This window comes from Alexandromys fortis, unplaced genomic scaffold (genome assembly GCF_014885135.2).
Source record: "Alexandromys fortis isolate MF-2015 unplaced genomic scaffold, M_Fortis_MF-2015_v1.1 scaffold_63, whole genome shotgun sequence".
Lineage (NCBI taxonomy): Eukaryota > Metazoa > Chordata > Mammalia > Rodentia > Cricetidae > Alexandromys > Alexandromys fortis.
In genome coordinates this window covers 4456103-4473842 of record NW_026067953.1, presented here as the reverse complement: position 1 = coordinate 4473842, position 17740 = coordinate 4456103, and the positions used below count along the sequence as shown (strand labels likewise).

Below are 17740 nucleotides of genomic sequence, written 5' to 3'. Positions count from 1 at the left end.
CTGCCTGGTGTCATTAAATAACCAGAGCCTAGGAAAGAGTCCATCACATGGGAATGTTTTGTGATGAGTAGTCACATGGAATTTGGGTACATATTTGTATGCTAGGTAAGATTGTGGTATGAAGAAAGATAAGTATTTCACTGAGAGTTATGGAACCTTCTGGAGGGACTGGAATTTTAGATCGACCTCTTACCTGAACAGCTTTCAAACTCCAAAGGTCAATCATAAATGACTAAGAAATTTTCTTGATTTTTAGATTTCTCTTAAACAATCTTTTAAAATTATGTTTTGATTTAGTGCGTGTGGGTGTGGGTATACATTTGTCCTGGTGCACGTGTGGAGGTCAGGGCATAACTTACAGGAGTTGGCACAAATTCATGCCATCAGTGCTGTGGACAAACCTCTTCCCTAGCTAGCTTGCCCGTCCCATTCTGTTACTTTTCTCTTGATAATGAAGGTACTTTTGGTCTTGATAACAAAAATAACATAAAAAAATAAGTAAATAAGATAGTCATATGAATAAACATGGATATTTGTGTGCATCTGAAGTACATAATATAGAATCATTTGTTATCAAATTTGGAAACCCATTTACTTAAATGATAGAGTTTTATGCAACTTTAGTTTGATGTTTAATCAACTTAAGGGCAGATCGGGGTAGCTCAACTGCTAGGGTGTATTGTCTGACATACACAGACCCCAAGTTTAGTACATAGCAAGGCCTAAAACGGAATATGGTGGCCCACACCTGTAATCCCAGCTCCCGAGAGGTGGAAGCAAGCAGATCAGAAGGTCAAGTTCATCTTGGACTACCTAGCAAGCTCAAGGCCAGCACAGGATACTTGAGACCCTGTCTCAAGGAACAAAAAGCAAAGGGCTAATAATTTACGATATTTGTGCTCCAGTATTGGGATTTGCAGGTGACTGGAACATGTGTTTGCTCACCAGGAAGTCTTGAAGGTTGGTGGAGCACTCACCTCGTTTTGTTGCTGTCCCTGAAGGGTCTCTCACTGCTCCTTCCAGACATTCCTTCACTCCGAGCCTCCCGTCTGAGCCTCCTGACCTTCATTTTTAAAACTTGACACAAAATGCTTGTACCTATTTCTAGAATATAGTAAGAGTATTTCCACACGTGTACTTAATTTGTAAAGATGAAGTAAAGACATCAAAAATTTGGCATTTCTATGTGTTGTGAACCTTCAGATTCTTATTTTTTTTGAGACAGTTGTTGATGACTGTAGGCTGTACTTACTCAGACAGTCTATAGGCCAACAGAACTCATTTTCTTCTTTGACTTTCCTTCATAGGGCTCAGTAAGACCATTGCTTATTATTATTATTATTATTATTATTAGCCATCGCTTATTTACTTATTTATTGAAGTAGGGTTCTCTTGTTTTTCTTTTTCGGTTGATTTAGTTCAGTTTTGTGCGTCTGGGTGTTTTGCCTGCATGCAATCTGTGCATCACTTGTGTGCAGTGCCTGTGAGGGGCCCGAAGAAAGGGCACTGGATTCTTAAGAACAGGAATTACAGGCAGTTGTGAGCCACCATGTGGGTGCTGGCACTAGAACCCAGGTCCTCTCGAAGAGCATCCAGCACTCTTAACCCCCGAGCCATCTCTCCAGATGCCTGTTTATTGGAGTTTTGAGTTAAGGTCTCATTCTGTGCCAGGCTTGCCTGGGATACATCCACGCTAGCCTCCAACTCAGTGGTTCTTTGCCAGCTTCATTTCCTTGATGGGGCAAAAGGCTCCCAGAGGGCGGAGAGGGAGGTCATGAGTGAGAGTTCCTCCATTGTGACATGGACCATAGATCAATGTTTGTGTTGTCTGCCAGGCATCGCCTTTGTGCCCATCGGGATAGTGAGCATGTGACAGACCTGCAGTGTCTGGGTGGTGACTCACACTTCCTGTAAACATTGAGTTCCTGGGCCATTTATTTATTGAACTTCTAGTTCATTCTTCTTGTCAGATTGCACCTTACCTCAATATGGCATTTTCTTTTCTAATAACAAGGACTCATTGTTTTCTAATAGTGTGCTGGGTTTGCAGATATTTTCTTGTTCTGTTCTTCAAGCAGCTTGCACGCTGATAAATGTTAGGTTGCCTTTCTAGTTAAATTTTCTCTTGTTTCTGCTGTCACGCTGGTGTTGGGGATTAGACACATATCCTTAAACAGACAAGGCTAGTACTGTATCTATGAGATTTTTCCTAGCTTATTTATTTAACTACTTTTTGGAATTTTCAAATAAGGTCTTGTTCTGTGGCCTAGGATGGCCTAGAACTTACCAGACTAGCCTCCAAATCAGAGCACTTTCCTGGAATTGACTGAAATTACAGACTCTGGGCTCTTTTTGTTTGTTTAAGCTTTATTTATTTACTTTTTAGTGTGTGTGTGTATGTGTGTGTGTGTGTGTTGATTCTCTCCTTCTGCAGTGCGGTTCCAGGGCATTGAACTCAGGAGGTCACCAGGCTCGGCAAGTGTCTTTATTTACCTGCTGAGCCATCACCAAGACCCAGTGGTTTGAGACAAGCATTCACTATGTAGCCCAGGCTAGCCTAGAGCTCCAGGTCCTTCTGCCTCAGGCTCAGGAATGCTGGGAATACAGGTGTACGCCATGCCTAAGCCTTGTTTATCTTTCAATGAATGAGTAAACTATCCAGAGGCTGTTGAAATTTATTCTGAAAATACTGATTTCACTAGAAGAAACTGTGTCACAGGTCCTGAAGAAGAGTTAGAATGTGAGTTATAAATTATTCATCGAGGGTTTGTGCATCACTCGGATATCGTGCACGGTGTGTATTGCTGTGTAGACAGAGTAGTTATTTTGAATAATAAACAGGCTAAGACAATGTACAGTAATATCAAACCGGGTGGCAAAAGCCTCTTTTCTTTGTTTTTGCTGTCCCTTTTCTGTTCCTCCCTCCTTTCAGAGCCAAGGTCTTTTTATGTAGCCCAGGTTGGTCTTGAACTTGCCGTCTCCTGCCTCAGCCTTCGAGTGCTGGTATTACAGACATGCATCACAGTGTTTGGTACTTTTTCTTTCTGAATCTAAGATCAGCTTGTCTTGGCTCATTTATATACTATTTAGATTGCTCAGGTTCTGACTTGATTAATTAAAGTACATTTTCAACAACTTGGACTTTATACCCTTCAATTTAGCTGCAGTTGGAAGGAACACAATGGGTGTGGTTTTGTGTCCCTGAAAGGTAGCTTTTGGGGGGCACTGGCTGTCTACAAGCTGTGTCTGGTGCTTCACGTGTGCTTACTGGAGCCCACAGTTGACTATCGCTTTCTCTGCTGCCTAACCAATGAGGAGCCAAAGGTGAGCAGTGTCCAGGAGACGCTTGTTGGGTGACAATTTTTTTTTAAAATTAGTGCTGAGCTAGTTTTTTTAAGTCTTTTTCAGTTTCTTTTTCATCTTGTAAATTTATTGATCATAGCAATCAATATACTAAGGGGAAATGAGCCAGAAAAGATAAATGGAGAATTATGACGGTTTGGAGGTATACTACCGAGAATTAAAATACCCACCACACATCTCTTTTCTTGCCAGGTTTGATGTAAATTATTTAGAAAATAACTTTAATTCTCCTTGTTCATGTGTTTGTGTGGGTGTGTTCATGCATTTGTGCGGGTGTGTGCATGCAGAAGCTTGTAATAGTAAGGAATGACTGTGGGCAGCGGGGACGGCTCTGTGGGTAAGAGTGCTTGCTGCACTTCAGAGGACCAGAGTTTAGTTCTTAGCACCTAAATGGCAGCTCACTACAGTTCCAGGGGGAATCCTTCCAGGACATCTAGCACCCCCTTCTGGTTGTTTTGTCACCAGGCATACACACAGTATACATATATATGCACAGGCAACATCAGTGCACATAAAATAAAATACAAAAATGAATCTTAAAGAAAACATAGGTGTTTGAGTTAAGCTCATAAACAAAGGATCTGAAATTTATAAGATTTAAAAACAAAAAAAATATCCATAACCCATTTATTGGGATGAGATATAAGAATGGCCCTATGGTAGTGCAAACTGATCAAGGAATGAGAAGCTCTGATCGCCCTCAGTTTTAAAAGTGAGCTCTAACCAGAATGACTTTCTGTACAGTAGTACACAGAATACACTTGTCTGTATAGTGAAACTTCGTGTACTTATCTTGGTTCTCACTCCTATGTTTGGGGAATACAATGTTTATATATGTTAAAAATTTCTATTTAATCCTAGTTCACTCTTTAGAAACAGGTTGGTATTTTAGTCCCAGAATCAAATGTTCTTTAGAGTGCATCTATTTTTTATTAATTAAATTAATTCATATATTTTGCATCCTGACTACAGTCTCCCCTACCATCATTCCCTTTCCCCCACCTCTCCTCTGCTCCTCCCCACCCCCAAACCATTCCTCCTTTGTTTCTGCTCTGAAAGGGGCAGGCCTCCCCTGGGTGTCAACAAAACTTGACATATCAAGTTGGGGTAAGATTAAGCTCCTCCCCTTGTTGAGACTTGTCAAGGCAACCCAGTATGAGGAATAGGTTCCTTTGGGCACATCTTAGCCAACTGAAACGTCTGCATCGCTTGTCTTGACTCCCAGGACACAGCCCTGGGGGAACAGGGACTCTGTTCTCTGACTCCCAGGACACAGCCCTGGGGGAACAGGGACTCTGTTCTCTGCTTCAGTGCTGTCTGTCTGCACCCAGGGTAGCATTTGACACCTAGGAGGTGATCAGTTAGTGTGAGCTGAAGGAGTAAATGAATTTAGGGCATCTAAGAAATATAGATGGACTTGTTTTATTTTTAGAGTTAGCTGAGTGGTGCCATGAATCAGCCCCCATAGCCTGCTATGTGCTATGGCTGTGTTTTACTACTGTTATGCCCAAATCCATGGGTCCCCACAAAAGCCAACAAAGGAGAACGAGTCCCATATGCAAAAGCAAAGAGCCTTTATTTTAATCAAGTTTGCAAACTCGGTCTCTCCGCACGTCCAACATATTGGAATATCCGGAGAGTTCAGGACCCCTGATTGGCTGACATTTGTCTAGGGGTGTCCTGGTGAAGTGCTGGCGGGTGTTTCTATCTACAGTGCTTCGAATGCCAGGAGTTTCCTTTGAATGGTTTGCTCTTGGGTAGGGGTCGGGTAATCTCGGCCTGCCAGGTATTGTCTCAGGGTAAACTACTGAGACTCCAGACTTCATTTAAATTTATCTATGGCCAGAGTCCCAGGTGATAATGGTTGGAAGTAAGAACTTCCTTTCTGCCCAGTCTTAGATTGTCATGGCTGGCCCTCACAACTACTTAGCCACATCGCCAGCCCAAGAATTTTTTTTTTTTCTTTTAGTGCAGGGGATGTAACTTGCTTGGCAATATCTTTATCATGGAATTAAATCTTCAGTCCCAAGAATATAGTTTTAAAAATATCTTGTTTACAGTGATCATATGCTTCAAAGTATTCAGTTGGGACTGTAATGGGAAAATGAGAGCGGTTTATCCAAGCAGACAGTTGTCCTGTTCCCCCCTTGGACTTCCTTTTAATAAATCTCCAGATTTGGCTTATCATTTCATGCTATGCTTAAATGTTAAAGCTACAGTGAAGGAACTTGGACATTCCGAGTTCAGTTACTTGGACTTCAGTTTGATCAAATCGAGTATAATTATATTTGTTATTTTCCCACGTCTTATTGCCTATAAAATGCAGAGTATGTAATTTGACTAAAGCGAGAAGAATACGGAGAAAAGCTGAACAGGAAGGGGAGGATTGTTGTGTGGAGGCGGTGTGACCACTGCCATCTGCTAGAGGGAAGGGAAGAGGTTCCATACTTCATTATTTATGGCAGACTCCCTGTGGCTGTCTCGGCGCAGGGCTAGAATTAGCTGAGAGCTTGCTAAGCACCTTTGTTAGTGATCTCTGCTTGGGAGCGACTTTATCTTGGGCTGTCTCCTCTCTGTCCTGACGAAAGACCTTCTAACTTCAGCAGGTTGAAGAGAGGCACCAGGGTAAAATTGTATTTGCAATTTTACATGGGATTAACTTTTATTAAACATAATGCACTAGTGGCTTAAAAAAAAAACCCTCCAGTTAATTTGTGTATCTCCCTGGTCTATTTTAAAAATAGCACAATAAAAAAGAGTCTTAAAATAATTAGACAAGAAGTGACCAGGGAATTAGGAAGAGGTTTGCATTCTGTTCGGATGTGGACCTGCCCAGAGCAGCTCGCCTCTGTTCACTGTGTGACGAGGGAGGCAGCCATGTTGTCTGAAGAGACCCCAAGCCCTGTTTAACTTTGTCTTTGCTCTAGTTACCCAGCAGGCAGTGATCTACAGATGAAGGAGAGCAGTAGTGAGAATTTATAAACTGCACGAGGAAGTCACCAAATACTTTTGAAGGTTATTGTGTGTGTGTGTGTTTTGAAAAACTAGAAAAGAAAGATAATGTAAAGTATCTGGCACTGAAGAAGCTTCGTAGGGGCTGGAGAGGTGTCTCAGCGATTAAGAGCACCTTTTCCAGAGGACCTGGGTTCAATTCCCAGCACCCACATGCAGCTCAGAACCATCTGTTAACTCCAGTTCCAGGCATCAAACATCCTCTTCTGACCTCTGTGGTAACAAGACACACAACTGGTATGCACCCACACAATCCAATAAAATAAAAATATTCAAACAAAAGGAATCTGGTTAACAATCACTGTAAAAAGATTTATGTGAGAATTCCAGAAGCGTTATTGTTTAAGAAGCTTCTGTTAGGGTGTGTTTTCCACAAGAGCAGACAGAAAGAGTCACCTGAAGAATTTCGTATCAGGCGAAGACCCTTATCAAGTTCGAGGCCAGCCTGGTCTACAAGAGCTAGTGCCAGGACAGGCTCCAAAGCTACAGAGAAACCCTGTCTCGAAAAACTAAAAAAAAAAAAAAANCCTGGTCTACAAGAGCTAGTGCCAGGACAGGCTCCAAAGCTACAGAGAAACCCTGTCTCGAAAAACTAAAAAAAAAAAAAAAAAAAAAAAAAAAAAGAAAGAAAGAAAGAAAGAAAGAAAGAAAGAAAGAAAGAAAGAAAGTTCTGGAAGGTGGGTAGGGGAATGCGGAGCCCTGAAGGGAAAGCAGTGATTAAGGCCATTATAAGTAGCGGAACTCTTCTGGTTCTCTGCACCTTTCTGAGGAAGGCAGAGTGCCCCTGTGGAGAGCTGGGGCTTGCTGGGGAAGTCCCTTGTTGAAGAGCTGGTTGACAGTCCTGGAGTGTGAATTCAGGGTGGGTTTGTTCCCTAACTGCCCTGAGGCAGAGCTTCCCAGAGGAAACACAGCTTCTCTGTTACTGGCAGACAAAGTTTTCTGAAGGCTCACAAATAAGTGTAGGTACAAACAAGGACAAGAGTAGAAAATGTTTGTCTATTTGGCTTTGGAGACATCTGCTGCAGATGAAGAAACTACAGATAAAGCTTGATAAAAAGCCAGCCATTCTTCTGTCTCCAGGAAATGGAACATCTGGATAGCTGTGTTGGGGTACAGCTTATCATTTTATTATCCTTGCTGGTCTCTGGAAATTTTGTAAATTTCTCTACCTCTTTTTTTATTGTTGCTTTTGTTATTTTGAGGCAAGTTCTCACTGTAGCCCAAGTTAACTTGAAGCTTACTTGTAGTCCACATCCTGGAACCCACATCCCATTGCTTCCTGTGCTAGAATTGTTGTATGGCCACTATATTTGGTTATTTAAATCTTTGTGTTTGAAGTAGCCAAGTCCAGATATATATATATATATATATATATATATATAAAGGAAAAAGTAATATACCCAGAGCAAGTTTAAGATCGTTTAATTTTAGTTAAAGGAGATGATATGTTTTTTTTGGGGGTGTGTGTGTGTAAAGCATTGGTCTTTTGAGTCAAGGTCTCACTGCATAGCCCTAGTTGGGAACTTTCTGTGTAGACCAGGCTGGCCTTGAGCTCAGGAGATCCACCTGCCTTTGCCAGCTGGGATTAAAGGCATGTGCCTGGCTAAGAGATGATATACTTAATTTAAAAAAATAATTTATTATTTTATGTATATATGTTTTTTGCCTACATTTATGTCTGTGCACCATGTTTGTGCAGTGCCTGTGGAGACCGGAAGAGGGCATCAGATCTCCTGGAACTGGAGTTACAGATGCTTGTGAGCCTCCCTGTGGGTGCCAGGTCTGAAACCTGGGCCCTGTGAAAGAGCAGCCGGCGCTCTTAACCGGTGATCATCTCTCCTGCCCCAAAAGAGGGTGTATTTTCATGATCCGCCCACACAGTCAAATAGGAGTATGACCAAAATATATTATATGAAATATTAAAAAATAAATTTAATCAAAATTTACAAAAATTAGAGACAAATACATATTTTAATTAAAGACAAATACATATTTTAATTAAAGACAAATACGTATTTTAATGTCCTTTTCACAGCATCATGCGCTCATTTGGTTTCCCGCCCATCTCCCACGCTGGAGTTCTGAGTTATCTTATGCTCAAGGGAACAGGCCGGACTGATTTCTTCCAGTTCACAGCTAGCGTCTGCCTGCTGGAAACCAAGCCTAGAACCCTGGAAGAGAAGCATCAAGCCATTCCTATTCTGCCAGGGTTTTGTCCGTTCTGTAAATTGCAGAAGGGCAGGAACAGTAGTTGCTTTCTCAGAAATGTGATCCATGGGTGACAGAAAACAGCAGTGGACCTGAACTTTTCACCTTATTTACTTCATGGAATAAAAAGAAATTGATACCCCTGCAACTTTTCAAGCATAGGTGTGCATGCGTGTGTGTGTGTGTGTGTGTGTGTGTGTGGCAGGTGGGACTGGAGCTCACTTTGTAGCCTAGACGAATGTGTCCTCCCTCATCTTCAGGAGTGCTAGGCTAGAGGCATCACCTGCGCAGGTAAACGTAGGCTGTGGAAACTGCCTATATAATGCTGGCGGATAGTGTGGTATGCTGTAATGCTGCCCACCTTCAGCGGCATAAGAATTACCTAGGAACTTGATAGTTTTCTAGGGCACCAGGAGCTCCACGTAGTTCTGACAAGGGTGCCTTGTGGGCAGTGCGTGGAGAGTCACTGACTTTGGGCTTATGCCTATGGTTCTTGGGATACAGATAGATATATGATGATCAAGCTGTTCTTGGGTGACAGGAATAAGAGACTATTCATTCAACCAAACTTAGTGAATTTCTACAGTATTCTATTTGTAGAAATAAAGGAACAATAAGAACATTCCACTTGTAGTAGAAAGTGACCGACTAATATTAAGGTATTTTTTCTTTGTAAAAATGATGGGTCGAGAATATCCATGGAAATTAAAAATTCTTAAGTTTTAGATTTATTTTATGTGTTTGAATATTTTGCCTGTATACACATATGTGTGCTGTGTATCTGCCTGCTGCTCTCAGAAGTCAGAAGAGGGCATGGGATCCCCTGGAACTGGAATTTAGATGGTTGTGAGCGATCTGCGTCCTCTGCGAGAGTAGCCAGTGATGCTGAGCCATCTTTCTGGCCCATTAAAATGCACGCCTTTAATCCCAGCGGAGGCAGAGGCAGGCCAATCTGTGAGTTCAAGGCCAGCCAGGGCTACATAGAGAAACCCTGTTTTGGAAAACCACACACACACACACAAATTCTTTTTGAGGCTCGGCCTTGCTTTATAGCCTAGGCACAATCCTCCTGCCTCCACTTTCCAGGTCTGAGCTGCCATGTCTAACTTTAATTAATTAATTTCATTTTTTTTTAAGGTGGGTTTCGCTGTGTATCCTACCAGGATGGTCTTAAACTCACAGTAGTCTTCTTGCCCGAGTCTCCTAAATACTGGAAATATAGGCATTCAATACCATGCCTGGCTTAAAGTTCATTTTTATTTTAATGAGTATTGCAGGCCAAATAAAATAACCAGATTTATTTTATTTTTAAGTTTTACTGGAGCTGTGAAGTTAAACTACCCAGTACGGTTCTGCAGCTCTTTGATTCGAGAGCATAACGGAGCACTGCTAAGAAGCACAGCTCCTCAGAGGCACCGGTTGCCACCTGTAGCCGGGAGCTGCTGTCGGACAGGACAGATGTGGCACATGTCCGTCATTACACAAGCTTCTATGTGACAGTGTTGCTCTAGGGTCTAGAGTAGCAGAATTGATTTTGAGATCAATATTAGCAGTGATTAGAGGCTTCCATTTCCTCTGTGAAGTGTTTTCATACCCGTTCAGGTTGACCAGGCCAGGGCTGCTACTGATTTATCCTAATAGTCTTATTATACAGCAAGTGCAGTCTGAATGCCAGTTTACTCTGTGTGTGTGTGCGCTGGGATGCGGTAGGTAGCCTTCTGGGTACTGAGGTCACAGGCACGTGACCCCAGTCTGACTGTGGTCCAGAACTTCAAACCTAGTTAGTAGTCCCCCTTAGGTCACTTGACTGCACCGTGGTTTTGTTTTTTCCCTGTGGGGGTCTGTGTTTGTTTGAGAGGGAATAATAGACCCGCACACAGGGCATGTGGGGGGCATCTCCTCCCACATTCTGCTCTTTAATTCAGAGTGCACTCTTCACATTAAACTGGGAATTTAAAACATCTCGGTTGCTTTGAATTTTGATCTAAGGCACTTGGAGGGGCAAGGTAGAGCTGTCATTGCATCTGTTGCTAAATGTCTGACATTTACGTGAAGCGGGTTTATTTATATAGAAGTCAAATCCCAGAAGAGTGAAAAATTGGGTCAGTGCCATGGTCTAGGGTTATCCTGGGTAGAGGGCTACTTAAGGCTTTTTAAGTAGCATAGGGCAGCTGGGATGACCCAGTAGGGAAATTTTCTTGCACACGTATGAGTATGCACACGTGTTAATATATTTTCATAATAGTAGCTTGGGTTTTGGTAATGGAAAAATCAGCATTTTTGTTTTTAGTTCAAGAAATGACATACAATTATCTTTTTTTTTTCTGCCTCTATTTCCTGAATACTATTCTCTAAATGGAGCTTGTCATTCCCTCTTTTTTTTTTTTTTTTTTTCTTCTATAAGCCTTGGCTATTGCACTTGGTCCCTGGTCTTTGGCAGTGGAAATCTTTGGAATCTTTTTGTGAACGACTGCCTGCTTCAGTGACCTTCCCTCCTTCCTTCCAGGTCACTTACTTCAGCCTCTGGTACTACAACAAGCAGAACCAGCGTCGCTGGGTGGATTTGGAGAAGCCCCTGAAGAAGCAGTTGGATAAACACGCGCTGGAGCCCACTGTCTACTTTGGAGTGGTGTTTTACGTGCCTTCCGTCTCCCAGCTGCAGCAGGAGATTACCAGGTGAGAAGTTCCCTGCCGCCTGGGTTGAGAAAGTAGTCCGGTGAGGTAGGAAGAGTGGAGCTGAGGTCAAAGGCCCTCAGATAAAAGCCCGTGACTGACTTTGCCCTCCAGCCCGCAGCTTTAGTCACCGCATTCCTAGGGAGGTTCTGGAATGTGGTGTGTCAGACTGAATTATGGTTCACCAGGCCCAAAGGCACAGGAAAGGCAGTCGGCTCACCCTGGCGGTCAGCTCACCCTGGTGGTGAACTCCTACGATACCCTCTTTAAGGTCTTCGCTGTTCTGCTTCTGGTTCCTTGTAATAAGGAAGTGGGAGAGGAGAGATTTAGAATGTGTAAACTCTGTGTTCTCTCCTCAAGGAACTGGCGGGCTCTTGTAACTGACTCCAGGGCTGTACTCTGTAGAGGGAGTTCATGGGGACAGAGGGGACACAGCGACAGAAGACTTGATCAGAGGATACTAGCAGTAAATTCACTTAAAGGGGCAAAAGCAGAGGGAAAGGACAGTGCAGGGAACTCAGTGTCTGGCTTTGTTTCATCCTCCTGGGCTCCATGGGTCCTTTCCATGCAAAGGTGTATTACACTCAGAGCACGCTCCTTCCATGTCCCTCCCTGTCCCATCATTTCCCTTTGTGCCCCATATACAGTTTCATTTCTGCTTCCATGTTCGCTTACAATAAATGGCCTTGTTAAGAAATGAGAGAAACAGCATGCAGTTTTTGTCTTTTGGAGATTGACTTAATTCCCCGATCTGATCAACTCCAGTTGTACCCATTTTCCTTCAGATATCATAACTTCATTCCTCCTTATGCGTTAAAACATTCCCTTGTGTCTGTATTCTCTTTATCTTTTCCTTGCTGATGAACACTTAGGTTAGCTCTGGAACTCAGCTCTTATAAATTCTTTTGTAAAGTTTCATGAAGACAAAACAAAATGGTAAGAAAAGTTTTGATTTTTTTTTTAAGCTTTGCGTGAAGCTCTGTGCCCGTGGAGGGTCCTGCCTGGCGTACCCAGGGTCCATGTTTACTCCTCCAGCATCTAAGAAATAAAAAAATATAGCCAGGTAGTGGTGGTGCACGCCTTTAATCCCAGCACTCAGGAGGTAAGAGGCAGGCGGATCTCTGAGTTGGAGCCAGCCTGGTCTACATAGTGAGCAAGTTCCAGGACAGCCAGGACTACCCAGAGAAATCCTGTCTTGAAACATCAAACAAAAAAAGGGGGAGGGGGATACAAACTGTGAAAGCTTGAGTTTGCCTGAGAAGTCTAAAACTTAACCACTGCTTTATCTTTTAAACTCTACTTAGTAAGATTACTTTGGAGCCAGGCTGGGCGATGTCAGTGTCCTAAACATCATGTACCTTTTATCTTTGTGTCCTGTGTCTTTCTCATATCCATCTGACTCTGTGAAGCTCTGGGATGCCCCAGGATGGGGTGCACTTTGTTTACCCTGTGCTATCTTTGGATTTGTGGTTGGTGTCACAGCCTCCTATTATGGTTATTTGTGTATGTGTCTTATCTTCTTTCTGCATCTTAAGTCCCTGTTTTCTCGGGCTTTACCCTCCATTTGCTAGCTATAATGCCCTGCAGATGTAAGAATTGCTGCTGCCTCATGCTCCTGGAATGCTGTTTGAATGTGCCAGGTAATTATCTGAAGACTAGGAAACCAAGGTCAGGAAGTAGGTCTAGGCATGAATGGACTGTGAACAGGTCTGAAATATAAATATTGAAGAGAGAAGTGTAAGCCTCAAGGAAGAATATGAACTGGCCGCTTAAGTCACTTAAACCTTTACTGAAGCTATTCTGTGTTCTAAGAGTAGTCAGGTCGTCATTTGAGTGTGACCTGGAGGAGTTGCTCACTCACAGCCTGGTGGAACTGGCAGTTCACGTACAGAAGTAGTCAGAGTATCCCGAGATAACAAACATTTCATTTAAAGCTCAGGATTCCTCGGGGCGGAGCTTTGACTAAAGAAGGAAACATTGGGCTTCTTGGTAGACTTTAGAAGGAATTTTCTAGTTGGGGTGTGTGGCGTGTGGAAAGCAGGGAGAATAGGAAGCCTCAGATAATACCTGGAGATGAAAGAAGGTTTATCCTGCTTAAGAGTGGGAGGAGTGAGGAGAATACAAGCAAAGAGGTCAAGACCATGATGGGGACACCCACTGAAACAGTTTACCTGAGTTAATGGGAGCCCACCAACTCTGGCCTTACAGCGAGGGAACCAGCATAGGGCCAAACTAGGCCCCCTGAATGTGGGTGACAGTTGTATGGCTGGGGCAGACTGGGGGGCCACTGGCGTGAGAACAGGATTTATCCCTACTGCTTGTTCTGGCTTCTTAGAGCCCATTCTCTTTGGATGGATTCCTTGCTCAGCCTAGATACAGTGTGAAGGGCCTTGGTCCTGCCTCAAAGCAATGTGCCTTACCCTCTCTGAGGAGTAGATGGAGGGGGAAGGGAGGTGAAGGGAGGGGAGGAGGGGAGGAAGTGGGGACTGGATTTGGCATGTAAAATGAAAAAAGATAGGTTTTTCCCCCTAAAGATTTAACCGCCCCCCCCCCAAAAAAAATCAAAAGTATTTTAAGAAAAAAGGCAGAGATGCTGGGCAGTGGTGGCATACACTTTTAATCCCAAATTCCAGCACTCGGGAGGCAGAGACAGGCGGATCTCTGTGAAATCAAGGGCAGCCTCGCCTACAGAGTGAGTTCCAGGACAGGCTCCAAAAACCAAAAAAAAAAAAAAAAAAAAGAACAAAATTCTGAACCATGTCTTCAGAACGTGAGGCCTTGTCAGAAAAACATGGCCACAAGGCAGCAGAAAAGTGTTGCTCATATGATGGGAACTTACAGGGATTTCTGTTTGCAAAAGATAGGAAATTTTGAGAATAATGAAGAATAATAACTGGCTAGATTGAAGCTTTACACATTCACGAACTGGCAGTGTGTGACCCCACTGGTTACCACACCAGGCCATTATTTGTTACTTACAATGATAGTTTTACAGCCTGCAAAGATTTTAATGGGAAGAGGCTTCTCTTGCTCACCAGTCTGAAACGTGCTTGCTTGTCAGTGTGACACTCTCCTGGTATGTCATTTACCGGGGAATTTTCACATGAGAATTTACAAAAAGGATATTGAACTAGCAGTGAACAGTTTACAGTGTATATGGAAGAATAGGCTCTTGTAGTGAAACCCATCCAAAGCTAAGGTAAGAAAAGGTTGGATTGGAAGCTCAATTTGGCCTATGAATGTTGCATTCCAAGGCTTTTATGTACAGAGATAGAAAAGTTTAGAATAATGATAGTGGGGTATGTGGAGCATGCTACTAGATATACCTCCTTCAATGCAAGCTCTTGGCAGTTGAAAGCCTTGAAGAAAGCCCAGCTTCCCCTTCTGAGCCTGAGTTCCTAGCATTCTATTCGCTGACTTTGGAAACCTGTGATATCTGCTAGGTGGTAGAAGGGAAAGGCTGGGTCTGAATTCTTTTTATTTGAATGGATGGTGTGTCGGTCAGGCCATTTGGTACCAAAGAACAGAGGCTTAAAGCCTAGCTATACGGGTAACATAAGACTGTATATGAATTCTGGAGAATTCAGATATGGGCTATGCTTGGATTGCTCAAAGGCACCAAACTTAGAGAGACTCAGGTTGAGATGGTATCGTAAACGGCACTGGCAGAGACACTGGACCAAATCTAACCATCTCCAATGTCTAGAACGCTGTAGAGCAATGGCAGACCTATGAGCAAAAGGAAGCATTACATTTTCGCTCTGGCGCTTTATGAGGAGAGGGCCCGAGGGCTGGCACATGTTGGCAGTGTTGTCAGCAGCTTTCTGCAGGCCGCTTGGGGACGCTTGGCCCGGGAAGGGAGTCTAAGCTGTGACTTACCCAAAGCCATGCAGAGTCCTCAACTGGAGAGCTGGAACTTAAACCTAGGTGCACTTGGCACTAAGGGGAGAGACAGAAGTGGCCTATGTTATGGAATGCTAAGAAAGACTTTTAGAAGTTACTCTTTACACTTTAAAAAACTTAATATCAAGAATCATTTTCCTTAAGTTTTGTGTTCAACGGCTAGTGAAGTTTTTAAATACCTAAAGTTTCATATTGCCAAGTTACAAAGAGAGGTTTATAGGTAAAGATTGATCGTTGAGTGTGCACCTTCCTTACTTTAAATAAAGAACAGATAGCTATAAAGAATTAAACAGGACTGTTTGACAGGGTTCACGACAGGTGTGAGTTGTCCTATAGATGACTTTAACCTTGCTTTTTTCTGACGGGTGTGGGGCTTGTGGAGATCAAGCTAGTCTCACACGTCCTAAGCAAATGTTTACCCCAGAGATACATCCCTGGACCCTGGTTTTAGCTTTGAAATAATTAAAGCAAGTGTAAAAAAAAAAAAGTCATCTCATTAAACAGAATAAATGATGTGCTTATATTGTCAGTGGCATTCTTTTCATTTTTTGAAACACCTAGGGTTATAGTTTTATTTGACAGTTTATGTTCCTCTGCTAACCTGTGGTAAAGTGCACTGTGTCTTGGTCCAGTTATAGTGACAATAATTTCATACACTCATCCTCTCACATAGGTATCAGTATTACCTGCAGCTGAAGAAAGACATTCTGGAAGGAAACCTTCCGTGTACTTTAGAACAAGCCATTCAGCTAGCTGGCTTAGCTGTTCAAGGTGAGCAATGCACGTGAAGGCGTAAATCTGTCAGAGTAAGATGTGTGTTAACAACTGTGGAGGGCTCTGAGAGTAACTGATCTCCTGTACGAACTGTTTAGATTTATGTATCAGTGGAATATTATGCCATTAGGTGGGGCTTTAATGTAGGAAGACAATTTGCATTACTTCAATGAAATGTGAGACTTGTAGACATTCTGGAAAATTATTACATGTCAAGTGTATGTTTGTATAGAAAAATCAAAGAATTTAACATGCTAAGTTTTAATGTCACTCCAAGACTTGTTTTGATCCTAACATTGGGAGGAACAGTCTTTCTATCAATGAGTTTCATGAAACTACATTTGTTTATGTTTCAAGTACATCCCATTTCCTTTTTTCTCAAATAATATATTTCAGATTGGAACATCATTACTCATAATAGAAGTAGTTTGTGTTTTGTAAATTTTTTTTATTAATTCAACATTGTGCATGCCTAGTGTATATATCTATGTGTATATCTGTGCACTAGAGAAATTTCTGCTGGTGCATTATTTCAGTTGGTAAATGCCATTTAACCATGGACCTGGAATTTAATTAAAAAAAAAAAAAGTAAGCTGGGCTGGGTGGCACAGAGCTGAAGGCCGGTCTCTTGTACATAGAGAGTTCCAGACCAGTCAAGGCTACACAGTGGGACCATGTCCAAAAACAAAACACAAAAGAAAGAAAACATAAAATTCTTCCAGATGCTAGCAGGCACAGACACCTGTCATCTTGAGATGAACAAACATCTGACACCGTGGTGGGCCATTCCTTATATACTGCCTAAACCTGAGCATTCGCGGGGCTCCATTCCCTGTCCCCACTTGGTTTCCTCCTGGCACTTCCCTGCACAGAAGCACATGTCACATGCAGGGCGGCGTTGTCTCACTTCATAGACATTTTCCCAAGCCAAGATGCCCGAATCTACCTAATGACTTTTAAAAGATACTCTGAAAAGTTGCCCTGTTATCTGTTGCACAGATTTGGCTTCTGAAGCACAAGTGTGTCATTCACATTTACTTATTCATTTTTGTTGTGCAAATGTGTTGTTGTAAAAATTAAATGTAATCAACATGTGTATGTTTATCATTCCACATAGCTGATTTTGGTGACTTTGATCAGTATGAATCCCAAGACTTTCTTCAGAAATTCGCCTTGCTCCCTGTGGTAAGACTTCTTTTGACATTGGGCCTTTTAATACATGGCTTATTCCTATTATACTCTTAGCAACCCATGAATGTCCACATGGTAGATGTTTTAAACAGGACTAACATTACCAAGTCAGTTCCTTTTGTCAATGGCTCATGTTCCAGTCTTTCCCTGTTGCAGTCTTCTGGGTCTTTGTAAATTCACAGGAACAGAAGTGGGTAGTTAGGCCGGGCAATGGTGGCACTTGCTTTCAATCCCAGCACTCGAGATGCAGAGGCAGGCGGATCTCTGAGAGTTCAAGGCCAGTCTGGTCTACAGAGTGGGTTCCAGGACAGCCAGGGGCCAGGGCTACATAGTAAGCCCCTGTGTCAAAAAACCAAAACCAAACCAAACCCAAAAAGAAAAATAAAAAAAAGGGTGTTCTTTGCTGTGCCTAAGGATATCCTTCCTTTAATTGTGTGTCTAAGGAGAGGGATTTGTTTTCAGTTTTGGAGAATCATGAAGTTAATGTTGGAATGAACCTGACTTTCCATCAGTGTTGAAAACCCTGCCTTGTACTTTCTGAAGCTACTGTTGAAGAAATTGATGTGAACATCTCACTGAAACAGCCGAGGAGGGTGGAATGTTCTTCAGAGTGAGC

General features: G+C 42.6%; 1 protein-coding gene across 2 annotated transcripts in view; it reads left to right on the top strand.

Moving 5' to 3' along the window:
- The window catches only part of Ptpn21 (protein tyrosine phosphatase non-receptor type 21), a 60462-nt gene that overhangs the window by 10037 nt on the left and 32685 nt on the right, over positions 1-17740 (top strand). For both annotated transcript variants that reach the window (XM_050151368.1, XM_050151369.1), the window contains exons 3-5: positions 11090-11259; positions 15833-15930; positions 17051-17118. In XM_050151368.1, coding sequence (XP_050007325.1) covers positions 11090-11259; positions 15833-15930; positions 17051-17118 — 336 coding nt within the window. The remainder of the gene's footprint in view (positions 1-11089; positions 11260-15832; positions 15931-17050; positions 17119-17740) is intronic.